This window comes from Salmo trutta, chromosome 26, assembly GCF_901001165.1.
Source record: "Salmo trutta chromosome 26, fSalTru1.1, whole genome shotgun sequence".
Taxonomy (NCBI): domain Eukaryota; kingdom Metazoa; phylum Chordata; class Actinopteri; order Salmoniformes; family Salmonidae; genus Salmo; species Salmo trutta.
The window spans coordinates 19,192,050-19,210,906 of NC_042982.1; the positions used below are offsets into that span (position 1 = coordinate 19,192,050).

Genomic DNA, 18,857 nt, shown 5'->3' on the forward strand with positions numbered 1-18,857 from the left:
CACTGCATCACAATTCCAGTGGGTCAGAAGTTTACATACACTAAGTTGACTGTGCCTTTAAACAGCTTGGAAAATTCCAGAAAATGATGTCATGGCTTTAGAAGCTTCTGATAGGCTAATTGACATCATTTGAGTCAATTGGAGTTGTACCAGTGGATGTATTTCAAGGCCTACCTTCAAACTCAGTGTCTCTTTGCTTGACATAATGGGAAAATCAAAAGAAATCAGCCAAGACCTCAGAAAAATTATTGTAGACCTCCACAAGTCTGGTTCATCCTTGGGAGCAATTTCCAAACGCCTAAAGGTACCACGTTCATCTGTACAAACAATAGTACGCAAGTATAAACACCATGGGACCACGCAGCTGTCATATCGCTCAGGAAGGAGACGCGTTCTGTCTCCTAGAGATGAACGTACTTTGGTGCGAAAAGTGCAAATCAATCCCAGAACTACAGCAAAGGACCTTGTGAAGATGCTGGAGAAAAAAGGTACCAAAGTATCTATATCCACAGTAAAACTAGTCCAATATCGACATAACCTGAAAGGCCGCTCAGCAAGGAAGAAGCCACTGTTCTAAAACCGCCATAAAAAAGCCAGACTACGGTTTGCAGCTACACATGGGGACAAAGGTCGTACTTTTTGGAGAAATGTCCTCTGGTCTGATGAAACAAAAATAACTGTTTGCCGTAATGACCATCGTTATGTTTGGAGGAAAAAGGTGGAGGCTTGAAAGCCGAAGAACACCATCCCAACCGTGAAGCACGGGGATGGCAGCATCATGTTGTGGGGGTGCTTTGCTGCAGGAGGGACTGGTGCACTTCACAAAATAGATGGCATCGTGAGGATGGAAAATTGCGTGAAGCAACATCTCAAGACATCAGCGACATTGGTCGCAAATGGGTCTTCCAAATGGATAATGACCCTAAGCATTCTAGTTGTGGCAAAATGGCTTAAGGACAACAATGTCAAGGTATTGGAGTGGCCATCACAAAGCCCAGACCTCAATCCTATAGAAAATATGTGGGCAGAACTGAAAAAGCATGTGCGAGCAAGGAGGCCTACAAACCTGACTCAGTTACACCAGCTCTGTCAGGAGGAATGGGCCAAAATTCACCCAACTTATTGTGGGAAGCTTGTGGAAGGCTACCCAACATGTTTGACCCAAGTTAAACAATTTAAAGGCCATGCTACCAAATACTAATTGAGTGTATGTAAACTTCTGACCCACTGGGAATGTGATGAAAGAAATAAAAGCTTAAATAAATCATTCACTCTACTATTATTCTGACATTTCAAATTCTTAAAATAAAGTGGTGATCCTAACTGACCTAAGACAGGGAATCTTTACAAGGATTAAATGTCAGGAAATGTGAAAAACTGAGTTAAAATGTATTTGGAAAAGGAGTATGTAAACTTCCGACTTCAACTGTACATAGAGTAGCTAGACAAATAGAAAAAGTAGCCAGCCAGGCACCCACCAAGGTGTTTGAAAAATCTAGCTGAGGAAAGTCAGTCCAGACTATCAGCCCAGTCCAAACATTTCGCTGCTCTGGCACCCCAATGGTGGAACAAGCTCCCTCACGACGCCAGGACAGAGGAGTCAATCACCACCTTCCGGAGACACCTGAAACCCCACCTCTTTAAGGAATACCTGGGATAGGATAAAGTAATCCTTCTATCCCCCCCCTTAAAAGATTTAGATGCACTATTGTAAAGTGGTTGTTCCACTGGATATCATAAGGTGAATGCACCAATTTGTAAGTCGCTCTGGATAAGAGCGTCTGCTAAATGACTTAAATGTAAATGTAAATGAAAGTAGATTTTGGTGTGCTCTGGTACATTCTAATGCACTGATTCCATCTGAAATACACAATGAAATTATTGAAGACCTTGCCTCCCAGATCGGAAGAATTTGTTGTGGTATTGTGTATAAAGACATGACTTTACAATTTGAATGACTGAAAATGTATGAACTCAAGAGCATTGTTAGTTGTTCTGGATATTGTCTAGGTCTAGGCCTACAGTATATGATCAGGACTACTTTCTTATACAACTTTCATACTAAGACGTTTTCACGCCAACTTTTTCCGCCTTTTATTTATATCTGAAAGGTGTTGCCGGTATCAAAGCCTAAACTTTTATTTCTGCAAACCGACATAGTCATGATTGCTGTAAAGTTCTGCCTACGGCTTAGTATAAAACGTAGCCGTATTGCTGAGGCAGCACTGGCATGCACCACGCTTTTAAGCTCTTGATGGTTGCTAGGCAGCGGCTGTTAATAGTAGCCTGTTACCATCTTCCTGGCAATTCTAAACTTTGCGAGGCATGTCATTTCACCCATCTCTTTGCATAACCCTTCGAACAGTTTTCTTAACCACAACTAGATGGATACATAAAGACTTACTGTGGGAATAAATAGCACTGAAACACAAAAATATTGGAATAAAGTAGGTGAATGCAGTTGAAGGCATAACATTATTTCTTAGTGCTGATTGAAACTCCCAAAAAGTCTACATTTGAAGCAATAGCTTACCCGCGTGTGTTCAACTATTTCAGCAGCGTGTCGTGCTGCTTTTAGACAAGCTTGAGGACTCCGTTTGGATATTGGTTAGGCTACACTTAGGCTGTGGAAATGTTAGCTAAGTTGAGGTGAGTGCTGCTCATCATCTATTCGTTTACTCATCTATCACAGAGCAGAAACATTTAGCATGTAGCCTAAATCAAGTATAGGCCTATTATTTTGCTAAATCACGTATAGGCAACTCCAAGAGCCCGTGGAGGTTGTGAAATATGAACATGAAACTCACACGCTTTTGAAAATATAGATTGCTATTATTTTCTATTGGTATCATGATGAAGATACTCTCAATGTAAGACCCTATTCATACTCTCAATATAAGACCTTATACCCTCCCACACCTCCATGTAAAGAAATTTGACTGCAATCAGAGATCTGTATATAATGACGAGATGCTCAGGTTTCCGCCCTAACATTGTCCCAAAGGCAGGAAGACACGCGACAAGCTTCAGTCCAAAATATGCCCATAGAAACACACTGGGCTTATTTTGGACAGATTCACGTCTTCCTCTCTGCTGCGTCTCCCTGTCATCGCTTGCTTTCTGACTGACAGGCGCCTATCCTATCAATAGATCGCTAGAAGAGATGCATATCATTCATTCTAGCAGGAAAGGGCTCGACGGTCAAGCGAATTTAAAAACAATTTAATGAAAAGTAGCCTTGTTAATATGAAGTGGAAAATATAGCTGGCTGAAAATGAGTCTGTAACCGGCCGCGCTAATAGAAAACACTGTAAAGGCCCTACTTACAGTATATAAAAAGTTTGTCTCCAAACATGCTAGCTAATGCTCGCATTACGACTCTGTTGAGAACACACAGAAACACCAAGAAAAGCAGGCGTATGGTTGATAGGGGGGAAGAGGGGATGAGGGGAGAGACCAATAGAGAAAGTGATAAATCGACCTGGGAGGTTGACGACCCCACTCCCATGGAGTAATCGTTCACACATTCAACTCTTAACCCATGGGCCTTAATGCTGCTCCGCCAGGGCCATTAAAGGGAGGAGAGGGTGATTTGTGCAAACGGTTTAGCATGTGACACGTTCCATACGCAGTGCTGTGTGTGCTGGAGGCCTGGCGCTACAGGGCTCGCTAGCTGCTTTTAGGCTCTTAAAGCCCATCTCCTCTCAGTGCTTTTCTCATTAGAGCTCTATGAGACAATGGGTTGGCAGGCGGCTAGTTGCTCCTACTGTACAAAAGTATTATAGTAATCTGTTCTGCCCATCTGTGGAAGGTCAGGAGGGCCCACTCTCTGTCTCCCTCGCTCTCTCCATCTCCCTCGCTCTCTCCATCTCTGTCTGCATTAGCGGAGAATACCCATCAGTGGGATTTACTCCAGGTCAGATTCCCTTGTTTTCCTTTTCATCTCCATCTCTAATTCATTGCCGTTTCATTTCAAACACGTGTCTCTCTGAGTGCATTTCAGAGTATACTTTGCTTGCAATACAATCCAGGATTGAAGCAACCAAACACTAAAAAGTTAAAAAGCTCTCGAAGGCCTCAAATGACAGTGCTCATTTCTCTCTTTTACACTCTCTGTCTCTCCATCTCAGACCATTCTCACTGTACTAAAGACCTGGGTTCAAAAGTACCCTGCCCATCTGGCTCTGTAGCAATGCTCAATCAAAAACCAAATACTATGTCTGTTGAACCCATGTCTGTTGTACCCAGTGGGGAGAGAGCCCACATCTCTGTAGTGACTTTGAGGTGTCCCAGAGCCTTGGCTCCAGCTCTGTCTGCTCCCTTACCCTGGAAATCTGCCCTCGTCTGGTGGAGGTTATCGGGGCAGGATGCTGTGCATCACAGGGATACATCTCATCCCCTCCCTCCAAACACAGAGACAACTGGAACAACTCTGAAAGAGGGACAGAGGGACGGGGGTGTCCTTTCATCTCCCTTACTCCTAATGGCTTGTTCTGAGGGAAGCAAACTGTTGAAAGTCTTCAGCTCCAATTCTGGCCTGTTAGCAATTAAGCCGATATATTGGGCCGATATTGGCCTTTTCTAGTCTATCAGCCCTTCTCTATCGGCTTAGACAATACTCCCTCTACATAGCAAAACTGCTGCTATGCCAGCAGCCACTCACTGCCTGAGCCACGAGCACTGGATAACGCAGAGGAAGGTCTAGCTGGGAAAATCTGAAGCAGCAGCAAGCTAGCTCATTTACCAACAGAAAGGTGCAATATTGAGAAATGGATGAACTGACACAGTGACCAAAATCAAAACTCCTGTTGCAAATATTAGTTTACTTAATTCACTAATAACAAGGCTTGTGTCGACATGCCTGGACATACATGCAATAAGCAAGCTAGCTATGTGACTTCTTAGCAAAGATTATGATAACTAACCCTTTCATCTGTGGTGTTAGCTAGCTACGAATATTAGCTACTGTGCTAGCTAGCTGGCTAGATAAACATGGTGCTAATATGTCAGATAGGCGCCAATAGTCAACGTAGCTAGCTAACGTTAGCTGGTTATCATTTTTCGGGAACGAACCATCTGACTTGCGACGTAACATTAGCTATTTCATGGCGCTGATTTGACCAGACGCAATTATATCTATAAATTGACAATTGATAGTCGGTTTAGATGATTGTTGAAATAGGGAAAGAAAGAAGTGTTTTAAAATGTTTTAGAGATGCGTCCTGACATCTGAAGATTTTTTTCCCCTTCCCTATCATGGAAAACGACAAAAAAATCCTACTTTCATAAGCCTCTGTGATCACAAATCATTAGGTTGGACACATTTGCAAATAATAGAATTTCTTCATATTCTCAAACTAATAACTGACTATATGATGTCCTTCCATACAGGCATGACATGCTGGAGTGATGCTTCTATACAAATGTTGTTGATCAGTAGGCTAATATAAGTCCCATATGTCAACTGTAGCATTATTGAGTTTGTTTCGATCAACCAAAACAAGCTCAATAACTCAATGCATGCAGACAGTCCTATTGAATATGCATTTACCTGTATTGTGAGTAGGCCTATGCCATCTTGATTTACCCAGATTATCAAGACATTTACCATTCAAATAAAAGTTTTACCGTTATGTAGTTAGTTTTTATCAATCTAAGTCAAATGTATTGTTTGATTTTAAAATTGATGCATACATGGCTATCTCTGGGATATTTTGTCATCAAAATCTTCAAATGTAATTATATTGAATATCGGCTATCGGCCTACTTGACCCCCAAAAAACGCTATCGGCCCGAAAAGAATCCATATCAGTCTTTCTCTAATAGTAACGGCTAGTCCGGTCAAATATGAGATCATAAAGGAAGTTGGAATAGGACAGGAGGATACCTTCAGACTGGTGCCCTGTGTGGAACAAAGACTGTGGTGGCTTCCTCCAGGAGCGGTCTGTGGGGCAATGGAGTGTGTGTGTTTGAAATGCACTAGAGTAGGCTGCAGACAGACGGGCCATGAGAGAATGTAGGTTAACCACCTGGTGTGTTCCTCTCCCAACGGGTATCTGCTCACACAGGTGTAAATACAGCTACCGGATGGCCCGTTTGCGCGCGCGCGCGCACACACACACACACACACACACACACACACAGCCGGCTACGCAAACAAACAGATGGTGCCTAGATACTCCTGCGCAAGTCTGCGTGAACACACTTGATATCACCCCGCACTTCATGGGCCCAACCTGCCGCCTATGTGTGTGTGTGTGTGTGTGTGTGTGTGTGTGTGTGTGTGTGTGTGTGTGTGTGTGTGTGTGTGTGTGTGTGTGTGTGTGTGTGTGTGTGTGTGTGTGTGTGTATGTATGTAGGGGGTCTGGTGCAGGGCAGGAGAGGGATGCACAGCTGCCTGTCTAGCTTCATTAGCCCGCCCTGATGCCTTCTCTCCTGAAGCGGACAGACAGACAGACGAATGGAAAGATGGGAGTTATCTTTAATGTACATGTCTGACTTGAGTAGGACAGGAGCTTTATTTTTTTGTGACTTTGCTGTGGCAACTAATACAGTCCTATTGTCTTGACTTGATACAGTAGAGAGGAGACCTGGTGAGAAGGTTGTGCTTGTCTATTTGAGAGGAAGGATACTGGAAAACTAACTGGCTGGCTGGCTGGCTGGCTGGCTGGCTCAGACAGACAGACAGACAGACAGACAGACAGACAGACAGACAGACAGACAGACAGACAGACAGACAGACAGACAGACAGAAGCAGCCGATCTGTAGAAAGAAAAGTAATAATCAACTAGCCAGTTTAGGAGTTTCCTCCAGAAGGATGACCTGCCAGTTATACGCTCAAATCTCTCCTCTCTACCTACTGTGTTTTGCTAAGTAGGGCATGCAAAAAAAGGGTTTCCTTTCACCATAAAACAAATCCCTTGTAATAATCATGCAGATGAATCAAACTAATGATGGTGTGTTTCTAACCACCAGTCTCAGATCTTTATACAGAACTGAAGTGATCTAATATCATTGGGAAGAAACTCCAGTAGCCTGCTGCTTCCATCATTACAACATGTCCCATTCAAACATGACAGGAAAATTACATTTAAATGAAAATATTAAAATCCAGCCATAATTGTGATGCCACCTGTATGTAAATGAAGTTCACAAGGTGCAGTCTCTCTCCTCTGACTCACCGCCTCTTAAAACTACAGACTTAGTCATAGCGTGACTGACCAAGGGAGAGGACACACTGACACGCACAGATACTGCCTGAGAGAGAGACTCACTGGGAAATGTTTCCATAGAGACATGTAGCTTTACTGTAGTGTAGAGACAGACTGGCAACCGACTCCAAACCAGGCTGGGTATAATATCATGTGGATGTTTCTTGCAGATCCAATGGGTTCATAACAGATACAGATGAACAACTAAAAATTCAACATGATCAATGGCTTTGGCTGTGACCAAAGGAGGACAGGCTGAGTTGTAAAGGCTACTTCAGGTTAATACTAGTGAATAGTTAGATGGACAGAGTGTGATGGACAGAGTGTGATGGACAGAGTGTGATGGACAGAGTGGGATGGACAGAGTGGGATGGACAGAGTGTGACAACAACACATGGCTGGATGCAGGGCAGGAAGACTCACCCGGAGCGCTTGGTCATGGTGCCCAGGGTCATGGGCTGTTTGATCTGTGCCAGGGGCAGCACTATGGTGAGGCTGGGCAGCGGGGACAGACGAGGGTTACCCATGTTGTTGTTGGTGAAGTTGTTGTACGACTCCTGGCTGGTGAGTTTAGCTGCACAGAGAGAGAGAGAGAAAATATTTAACACAAGTCCTATTTTATAGTCCAAGTCCAACAATAACAATGCAACAGTTCATGTAGTCCTATGTTTCATCAACATATGTACACACGCATACCTGGGGTCCAAGGCCTTAGAGGAGCCGTGGCCCTGATTGGAGGTAACCAGCTCAAGATGCGGCGCCTCAGAGCCACTAGTACCCAGTTAATCAGACCTAATCAACAGGAGTCGCACACACACACACACACACACACACACCTCTCTCATCTGAGTGGAGCCCAAGCTAAACACAATCAGGCCATGTCAAAGGGCACCACATCGACTGGCCTTAAAGAGCTACATCAGAGAGGTTCATGATGTTTAAGTATGGCATGAACACACAAACACGCACTCACACACACACACAAAGATGTTTGCTCACTGCAGGCTTAGTAGACTTAGAGAATTTGTCCCTTTCTCTAACTGTACATTTAAGCACTAATTGTAAATACCAAAGCAGTAATGTAGAATCCATTCATTCCTATGAGTACAACTGTTGCACGTAAAACAGCAGCAGTAAGTCAAAGTCAGGTCACTTCTAGGAGTTCAACATCTATTGCGTGAACGTTAAATATTACGAGACGTTTTTACAGTGAAAACCAACGGCTGGTTCTTATGTCCACCACATCATACCTGGTTTCAACAAGTTACAACTATTTGATGAGACACTATTTCATGATCTATGGAATATATCCCTTTGAAGTTGTACAGTGAATATAATATGAAGAGCTTTATTAAATATGCAGGTCATCTGAGGAGAACGGTAAACTCTTCGCATGATGGTCGGCCTGATCATAGCCCTCAGCATTAGTTCCATATAATTCCTAAATCACATTAACCTGTTCAATATCAATAACTCATTCAATAAAGACAATATGGGAAACAGGATTGACCAATTTCTCCATAAGCTCTACTCTCCATCACGACACAATACACTTCAACCTAGAATGTACTATGATGTATTTTACAATGCAATCTGTGTCCTTACAAAGATTCAAGTTTAAGTACTCTCACAGAAAAACAGCATAACCTTCAGGACCAAAACTCAATAATCTTTCTCTGAATGTTTTCCTTTCTCCATTGTTGCATTTGAAAGGCGACAGCCATCGAGTTTAAAAGGGGGGAACCCAGGGACAAAGAGACAAAAGAAAACATGCTAGAAAAACAACACAATGAAGAAGGAGAGGGTTGTGATTATTATTGGAATCAAAGCAGTGATGGGGAGAGGAGGAGGAAGGGGGGGACAGGGGGAGGAAGAGGGGGAGGAGGAGGGGAGAAGGGGGTTTAGATCATTAAAGTGTTTCTCTGTGTTTCATTAGTGCGGCCAAATAATGTCTTTGTGTTAATCCAAAAAGAGACCATTTAGATGTGGAGGCCCAACAAAACAGCAGGGCCTTCAGAGATGAGGACGTTATACAAACTTTGTTTGTATCCCAAATGGAGCCCAATTCCCTATATAGAGCACTACTTTTGACCAGGGCTCATAGGGCTCTGGTCAAAAGTAGCGCACTATGTAGGGAAAAAGGTGCCATTTGGAATGCAACCCTCCTTCCCACTTGGCCTCTAAGCCTCTCCGTCTCTCCAACCCGACAGAGAGAGAGACAGTTGCCCTGGGCTCTCGAGGGCCCTTCAAATTTCAAAAGCACTACACCCCCAACGCAGCCACCTTTTGTGTGGAAGAGCAGGAGAAAAAAGGAAGAATTTGAACAGGAAGCAGCCTGTAAAGCCATAATGGTGCTACAGCTGGCCTAAACGTAGGACAGGAGGAAGAAAAAATCTTAATGAATTTAGCATCCTTCCAGCAGGACACTTCAACCCGCCGCTCTCTCTCCGTCTCTCTTTTTCTTTTCTCTCAGTCTCTCTCCCCATCTCAATCTTTCTCTCTGTGTCTGCATGCACCACATTAACCCCCTCACCCTTGACAACCCAAAGAGGAACAGGTGTAGTTGACTTTGGTGGAGCTATCGTGGCTATTGGGCTGTTGACTGGACCGCTACACCCCCTCCGTTATTCCAAGGGGTCCAACTCATCAGAGGCCAGTCAGTGAGGAGAGGACAGGGAAAAGTGGCGAAAACCACGCACAGGCAGAAGACGATATCTAAAACACATCTTGGATGTCTGCTTGTCTGAGGGGGAGAGAGAGGAGAAGGAGTGTCTGGCAGAGAGATCGCTAGCCTAGCGAGGGAGCGAGATGGGGCCATGATTTGATTAATGACTGGGGCGTGATGTGCCTGAGAACTGATACATGACAGCCCCATGGAAAGAAGATCCATCAATGCAAATCCACCTGGCCCAGTCCAGCCAAGGCTCCCGCCAGAGGTCAGCATGTCACCTGACCCAGCCTGATCTCTCCATCCCTCCCTCCATTTCCCTTGATCCGAAACTTTGCTCCCTCTATCCCTTCATCCATCCATCCCTCCATCTCTACCTCTTTCCCTCCGTTCTTTTCTACATCCCTCACTCTCTCTACCTCTATCCCTCCATCTCCATCCTTCTCTACATCCCTCCCTCACTCCCTTGTGCTCCGAACCAATTTGCATCCTCATCTAAACAGCGTCTCTCCGTCTCTCGGTTTCCCTCTCAGCCCGGTCATGGATATCTCGCTTTTGCTGCCCGATTTGCATCCGATGCACACAAGAAATGAGCTCGGCCGTTTCCGAGAAGAAAAAAAGTGTCTAGACTTTGCAGCTGTTGACAAATATTTTCATGTTGAATTTGAATTGTGTTTTGTTTGCACGTGGACTTGGGACTTGGCCGTGAAAAAGCAAGTAAGGTAAAGAGGAGCACTCTGGTTGGTAGAGAGAGAGAGAGAGAGAGAGAGAGAGAGAGAGAGAGAGAGAGATACGTATAGAGAGAGGTAGAGAGAGAGAGAAGTAGAACGAGAGACGTAGAAAGAGAGAGTAGAGCGAGACAGGCAGAAAGAAAGCAAGCAGCGGATGCAAGGCTAGGGAATACTGATGTACACTGAGTGCACAAAACATTAGGAACACCTGCTCTATCCATGACAGACTGACCAGGTGAATCCAGGTGAAAGCTATGATCCATTATTGATGACACATGTTAAATCCACTTCAATCAGTGTAGATGAAGGGAAGGAGACAGGTTAAAGAAGGATTTTTAAGGCTTGAGACATGGATTGTGAATAGGAAAGGTTGAATGGGCAAGACAAAAGATATAAGTGCCTTTGAACGGGGTATGGTAGTAGGTGCCAGGCACACCAGTTTGAGTGTGTCAAGAACTGCAACGCTGCTGGGTTTTTCACGTTCAACAGTTTCCAGTGTGTATCAAGAATGGTTCACCACCCAAAGTACATTCAGCCACAACTGTGGGAAGCATTGGAGTCAACATGGGCCAGCATCCCTGCGGAACGCTTTTGACACCTTGTAGAGTCCATTCACCGACTAATTGAGGCTGTTGTGAAAGCAAAAGGGGCTGCAACTCCATATTAGGATGGTATTTCTAATTTTCTGTACATTCAGTGTATACCGTTTCATCCATTCATGCCTTTCTTGCTTGTCCAAGTTTCCCAGACATGTTATAGTGAAGAGGGAAGGAGGGAGAGAGGGAGAGAGGGAAGGGTGGGGGCACAGGAAGTAGGGATTAAGGTGAAGGAAATGAGGGGGTATAAGAGGAGAAAGGAACTTTAGCTACTCTGTTGAGCTGAAGTTTCACTGTCATGCCAAACCAGCCCTGCGATCGCAATTCCCCAAACTATTATTATTAAAATACTCACTTCCAGGGAAGAGAGAAAAAGAGAGGGAGAGGAGTAGAAGAGAGAGAGACACTTTAACCATTTGCACATTGTTACAACACTACTGTATATAGACATATGACATTTAAATGTCTTTATTCTTTAGGAACTTTTGTGAGTGTAATGTTTACTGTTAATTTTGAATAGTTTATTATCTATTTCACTTGCCTTGGCAATGTAAGCATATGCCAACATGCCATGCCAATAAAGCCCCTTCAACTGAGAGAGAGAGAGCGAGAGAGAGAGCGAGAGAGAGAGAGAGAGAGCAAGAGAGAGAAAGACTCAAAACCAAATGTATATCTGGCCCACCACTTCACCCTGGACAGCCTTTACGACCAGGTCCACCTATACAAGGCAGCAGTGCCCACCTTCATCCGGAACCTAAAGGAACTCGCCCTCAACCCCAGCCCCTCACACAGGAGCAACAGATCAAGACACCCCGCCCAGACCAGCGAGACACTCTCCCCCCTGGACCTACACATAGAGGACCCATGCTGAGAGGACCTATATCCAGACCACAACACCACCAGCCACATACACACCTCCACCAATCAACAACCTCCCCCAAGTCAACCATGCCCACACCCCATTTAGGCCCCCTCAGACCAGACCTATGGAGATGGACCCACTGGTTGCCCTCTAGGTTACAGAGAGCTGGTAGTTCCATCCACCAAACTACAAGGTGTGAAACAGGGAAGGGACTCAGGGGGTATGCTCATTTGGTATAGAGCAGACCTAACTCACTCTATTAAATTAATCAAAACAGGAACATTTTACATTCGGCTGGAAATTCAAAAGGAATTCTCAACAGAGAAAAAATTCCTCCTGTGTGCTACCTATAACCGGACAAGAACCTGACACCCTCAGCACACAGGGGGACAAACAACTACCTGGAGGTGAAAGCATTCCCTCCCACATATGCCCCCCTAGACACAACTCCTGCAGCTCTGTCGAACGCTGGGTATGTACATAGTCAATGGTAGGCTTTAAGGGGACTCCTATGGTAGGTACACCTATAGCTCATCTCTTGGCAGTAGTACTGTGGACTATATATATATATATATACACTGCTCAAAAAAATAAAGGGAACACTTAAACAACACATCCTAGATCTGAATGAAAGAAATGTTATTAAATACTTTTTTCTTTACATAGTTGAATGTGCTGACAACAAAATCACACAAAAATAATCAATGGAAATCCAATTTATCAACCCATGGAGGTCTGGATTTGGAGTCACACTCAAAGTTAAAGTGGAAAACCACACTACAGGCTGATCCAACTTTGATGTAATGTCCTTAAAACAAGTCAAAATGAGGCTCAGTAGTGTGTGTGGCCTCCACGTGCCTGTATGACCTCCCTACAACGCCTGGGCATGCTCCTGATGAGGTGACGGATGGTCTCCTGAGGGATCTCCTCCCAGACCTGGACTAAAGCATCCACCAACTCCTGGACAGTCTGTGGTGCAACGTGGCGTTGGTGGATGGAGCGAGACATGATGTCCCAGATGTGCTCAATTGGATTCAGGTCTGGGGAATGGGCGGGCCAGTCCATAGCATCAATGCCTTCCTCTTGCAGGAACTGCTGACACACTCCAGCCACATGAGGTCTAGCATTGTCTTGCATTAGGAGGAACCCAGGGCCAACCGCACCAGCATATGGTCTCACAAGGGGTCTGAGGATCTCATCTCGGTACCTAATGGCAGTCAGGCTACCTCTGGCGAGCACATGGAGGGCTGTGCGGCCCCCAAAGAAATGCCACCCCACACCATGACTGACCCACCGCCAAACCGGTCATGCTGGAGGATGTTGCAGGCAGCAGAACATTCTCCACGGCATCTCCAGACTCTGTCACGTCTGTCACGTGCTCAGTGTGAACCTGCTTTCATCTGTGAAGAGCACAGGGCGCCAGTGGCAAATTTGCCAATCTTGGTGTTCTCTGGCAAATGCCAAACGTCCTGCACGGTGTTGGGCTGTAAGCACAACCCCCACCTGTGGACGTCGGGCCCTCATACCACCCTCATGGAGTCTGTTTCTGACCGTTTGAGCAGAAACATGCACATTTGTGGCCTGCTGGAGGTCATTTTGCAGGGCTCTGGCAGTGCTCCTCCTGCTCCTCCTTGCACAAAGGCGGAGGTAGCGGTCCTGCTGCTGGGTTGTTGCCCTCCTACGGCCTCCTCCACGTCTCCTGATGTACTGGCCTGTCTCCTGGTAGCACCTCCATGCTCTGGACACTACGCTGACAGACACAGCAAACCTTCTTGCCACAGCTCGCATTGATGTGCCATCCTGGATGAGCTGCACTACCTGAGCCACTTGTGTGGGTTGTAGACTCCGTCTCATGCTACCACTAGAGTGAAAGCACCGCCAGCATTCAAAAGTGACCAAAACATCAGCCAGGAAGCATAGGAACTGAGAAGTGGTCTGTGGTCACCACCTGCAGAACCACTCCTTTATTGGGGGTGTCTTGCTTATTGCCTATAATTTCCACCTGTTGTCTATTCCATTTGCACAACAGCATGTGAAATTTATTGTCAATCAGTGTTGCTTCCTAAGTGGACAGTTTGATTTCACAGAAGTGTGATTGACTTGGAGTTACATTGTGTTGTTTAAGTGTTCCCTTTATTTTTTTGAGCAGTATATATATATATATATATATATATATTTGTGAGTGAGAGAGAGTGAGTGAGAGAGCTAGAAAGTGCCGGACAAAAAGGGGATCCCAGTGGACAAAGTGAAAACAAATAAAAAGAACCCTTACATGCTGCACAGAAAAAAAACATCACAAGATGTACTGTTTTCCCAAGGTATCACAAGACATTTGTGGAAAAGCCATCGGACTGAGTCGCAGGTAAAGATGGAGCGCCGGAGCAGGGCCAAGGCATCACCCATCATCACTCTCCTCTCCTCAGTTTCCCCGCCTGCCTGCTATATTAAGGCTTCTGTATAGCTGAGGGGAGGTCAAGCCAGCCTGTGTGAAAATGGCTTTTCCCCAAACCACCCGTGATGGGGGTTTGTTTTAGGAGACGTCATTTGGGACACTCAGGGGACCGTTTATAAAAATATAATTGGTAGCAAACTTTACTGAAATTTCTCATGTGTCCAAATGCAAACCTTAGGAGACATTTCCCACATGTAGGCCCACTTTATTGATGTGTCAAAGAGCATAAAAACAGACAACCTAGTTCACTAGCCCCAACAACCAAACACACACACCGCAATCAGATATATTAGTCTACAGCAGTACATGTCAGCACGTCAGTATTTACAATGCCTCAGATGGTTGATATGGTGACAGAGAGGTATTTTTTAGAGAGTTAAAGATAACGCAAGAGAGAAAGCTATACGAGAGAGTGATGGAAGGAGAGATGGAGAGAACAATAGAGCCATGGTAGAGGGTCTGGATGTGAATGCCTATCTACAAGGCTGATCAATGGGCCCTCCACAGCATGACTGTGATCAGCAGGACCAGGCAGGCAGTAATGTGATCATGTCCATGTAGTTCAGAGGTAACCAGCCAGGTCTACACAGCTCCGCATCTGCAGGAACCTCTCAAACATACTTACAGCTCAGAAGTCACTTAACTACCAACGGCATCCTGCAGCGGTGGTACCCCCCCCCCGACACGCCCCAGACGGAGAGGAGAGGAACGAAACAGGACCGGTTGGCCTGGCAGATGCTCCCACATGACCCCTCAGCCAGCAGGAGAGGAAACAGTCAAGACCAGAGACAGAGAGTGATGAGGAAGGGGGCATGACTGCCTCAATAAGCAGTATGTACCATCAACAATCTTTACATGGTTATATTTTGAGTGCAAATGTACTGGTTGTTCAGGTAACTAAGTTTCTAATGTAAAAAAACATAACTATTCCCTTCCTAATCAGCCCACAATGTCTTACACACGACTGGCAAGACCATGCTTCCTTTAATCAAAGTTACCACCGTTCAAACACATGTTCTACAGCTAGCTAATTAATCATCATCTTTAGAGGCCCACATTTCTCTGTTCAGCTTCCAAACACAGCGCAAAGTAAAGACTGGTATTTTTGTAACTATTGTATTTGGTAACTCATTCCAGTCTTAAAAATATCCTCGATCGAAATGGAGCATAGTAACTTTATGATTATCGTCCAATAACAATGGTGGTTACATTTAAATAACTGGTAGCAACCTCAAGAGCACTTTCATCTAGATTTAACTGGCACAATTCAGCAGTCTCTAAATCAAGTGAATGACATTTTAAAAATACCATTTTAAAAATCCCAAACAGACAATGCAGTTAAACACATTAAAATATATTAACAATTTACACTTTTCAGAAACACATAAAACAAATAACTTATTTTATTACAATATAATTGCATATGCACAATACAAAAAAAGACAGCAATTTTAAACAAATACTGTATCTTTGTTTATGACAATAGGCTACAGAAACACAAACATCTATATCCTTCTCATAATACAAATACATCCCATATAATGACACATAATTTGTTCACTTTTCATTCAAGCTCTAAATATATAAGGGTGATATATTATTGTTGCCTTAGTGGCCTGTGTTTCAGTGTAACTGGCGGTACAGTAGCAAGGCTGCTTGGCTCCCTGTTGGCTCCCTGTTGGCTCCCTGTTGGCTCCCTGTTGGCTCCCTGTTGGCTCCCTGTTGGCTCCCTGTTGGCTCCCTGTTGGCTCCCTGTTGGCTCCCTGTTGGCTCCCTGTTGGCTCCCTGTTGGCTCCCTGTTGGCTCCCTGTTGGCTCCCTGTTGGCTCCCTGTTGGCTCCCTGTTGGCTCCCTGTTGGCTCTCTGCCTCAGGTCATGAGAAGAGTCACTAATTAATTTCCTCACAATGGTTAAACTATGGAGGGCTTCGCGTCTCAGCCGAGCCCTGAGCCTTCGCTGCCCTATACAGAGACATCAGACGGATTAACCAGAGGAGGACAACACACAGCAGAATACAGGGGCTTCCCAACACTAAGCCACACCAAAGCTAGTCAGATAGAGTTAAAGACAGTTGGCCACAGTTCCACATCATCACAACAGAGGCTCAACCAACAGTTAGCTAGAGCAACTCACACTCAGGCTACGATAGAGGGAGTGAGTGGTAACTATAATGGAGGCCTGTCTTTCTATGAAGTAACCCAGTGTAACGAGACAAGGTAACAAGTGTAAAAAAGCTGTTCTATTGAGAAACACAGAGTGGCCTATGTGGAGCACTACCGGTTGAAGTCACAAGAATTCTCTCAACCCATGTAGAACAGTAAAACTGCGTTCCTTTATTTTAACATTATCATTTAGAAAATCCAATAACTATGAGTGGCAGTGAAATCCCAATGATAAGGGGTTTAGTGGTCAGAGACTGAGCTATTAGGAGTTACATAAAAATGAGTCCCCACAGCGGTATGGGAGGAACAAACCACTGACACAGATACATATTCCTTCAACTTATGTATTTTTGGTTCCAGAAAATACAGAGAGCACAAATTTGAGTAAATGTCTTGTTTGATTGCTGTGTGGTTTTACTCTGAGATCACCGTTATTGACTCAAGCAGAGGTCAGCAGCCGACTGGGTCTCGAACCGCGAGGAGGAAAATCACAACCACAGTACAACCCAGACACACATTAAAAATAACACTACAACTATATGTACAAACTTATACCGTACTTCACACTTTTATTTTCTATTTTCTATTTATTTTGACAATTTCCACATCCTAAATTGTAGATGAATGTAAATTGTGGTTAATTGTTTGAGTATTTTGGGATTTTTAATTTTCAGAGGAAATGGTTTCTCTCCAACTGTGATATTTCTTAACCCGGTGTGATAATAAGTGTGATAATTTGAGAAACAAAAACGCATTCAGACAACCTAGGGGTCTAGGGGAAATATGTACATTTATGGCAACAAAACATAAATCTTCCTTTAGGGCCTCTTCAGTTTCACCCAGTGTATTACATCTGAGACTAAATCGGACTAAAGCAAAATAATGCATTCATTATGGATTTCTTCTCTTTTAACAATACTACAATAAATCTAATATTTACACAGGGAAACGTGAGAAAAAATACATTTGTGCTAGGCTAGTGTTACAAAACATTCAGTTTGGGTTAAACCCAAAACACAATTACCAAACTACCCTACATACTGTGAATTTAAAGTGGAACTCATGAGGGGAATGATTTTCAGTGGAAAGGAAGTGATCATTCATAAAAAGGAAGGCAGGAGGAATTACAGAGCCGTCCCAGCCCTTTCTGTTTCTGTTGGGCTAGATTCCTATCAAGGCAAAACTATGCTGCGCCAGTCAAGCTTTACATGTCTTCTCCTCGCTCTCTCAGTGGAGTGGAAGAGAGACTGACTGGCACTACAGAGCCAGGTCAGCTTTCTGCCAAGAGTAACTTTGAGAACACAGTGCCATACAGAGGATGACACCGGTACTACATGCTGAGAAAGCCCATGGAATATGTACTGCAAGTTAAAAAAAAATATTTTTTTAACTTTTATTTATTAAACTAGGCAAGTCAGTTAAGAACAAATTCTTATTTACAATGACGGCCAACCCCGGCCAAACCCGGACAACGCTGAGCCAATTGTGCGCCACCCTACGGGACTCCAATCACGGCCGGATGTGCTGCAGCCTGGAAGTCAGAAGTTTATTTGGAAAATGTATTGTTTTTCCATTCAATGTCAAATACATATATAGGAGGAACATTACATGATACAATAACTTAAAAAGGAAGACTTTCAGTTATGATTACGAACTGGTAAGATATCAAATCAAATTTTATTTGTAACATGCTTTGTTAGTTGTAGACTAACAGGGAAATGCTTACTTACGGGTACATTTCCAACAATGCAGAGTTAAATATAAGATAAATATAAGATAGAAAATAACACGGCTATACTGTCTGTATATAAGGAGTAGAAAATAACATGGCTATATAGACGGAGTACAAGTATCGAGTCGATGCTTACTTACAAGCCCTTAACCAACAATGCTTTAAGAAAATAAAAAAGTGTAAAAAATAGATATGTAAAAAATTTAAAATAAAAGTAACAAATAATTAAAAAGCAGCAGTAAAATAACAATAGCGAGGCTATATAAAGGGGTGTCACTGTACCGGTGTCAATGTGCGGCGGCACCGGTTAGTCGTGGTAATATGTACATGTAGGTGGAGTTAAAGTCACTATGCATAGATAATAAACAGAGAAGCAGCAGTGTAAAAGAGGGGTCTGGGGAGCCTTTCATTAGCTGTTCAGGAGTCTTATAGCTTGGGGGTAG

The 18,857-nt window shown here is 44.0% G+C and overlaps 1 protein-coding gene across 4 annotated transcripts in view; it reads right to left on the reverse strand.

The window, feature by feature from the left end:
* Positions 1-18,857, reverse strand: part of LOC115163327 (breast carcinoma-amplified sequence 3) — a 305,848-nt gene that overhangs the window by 196,410 nt on the left and 90,581 nt on the right. For all 4 annotated transcript variants that reach the window (XM_029715122.1, XM_029715120.1, XM_029715121.1 and 1 more), the window contains one exon: positions 7,636-7,786. In XM_029715122.1, the coding sequence (XP_029570982.1) occupies positions 7,636-7,786 (151 nt within the window). The remainder of the gene's footprint in view (positions 1-7,635; positions 7,787-18,857) is intronic.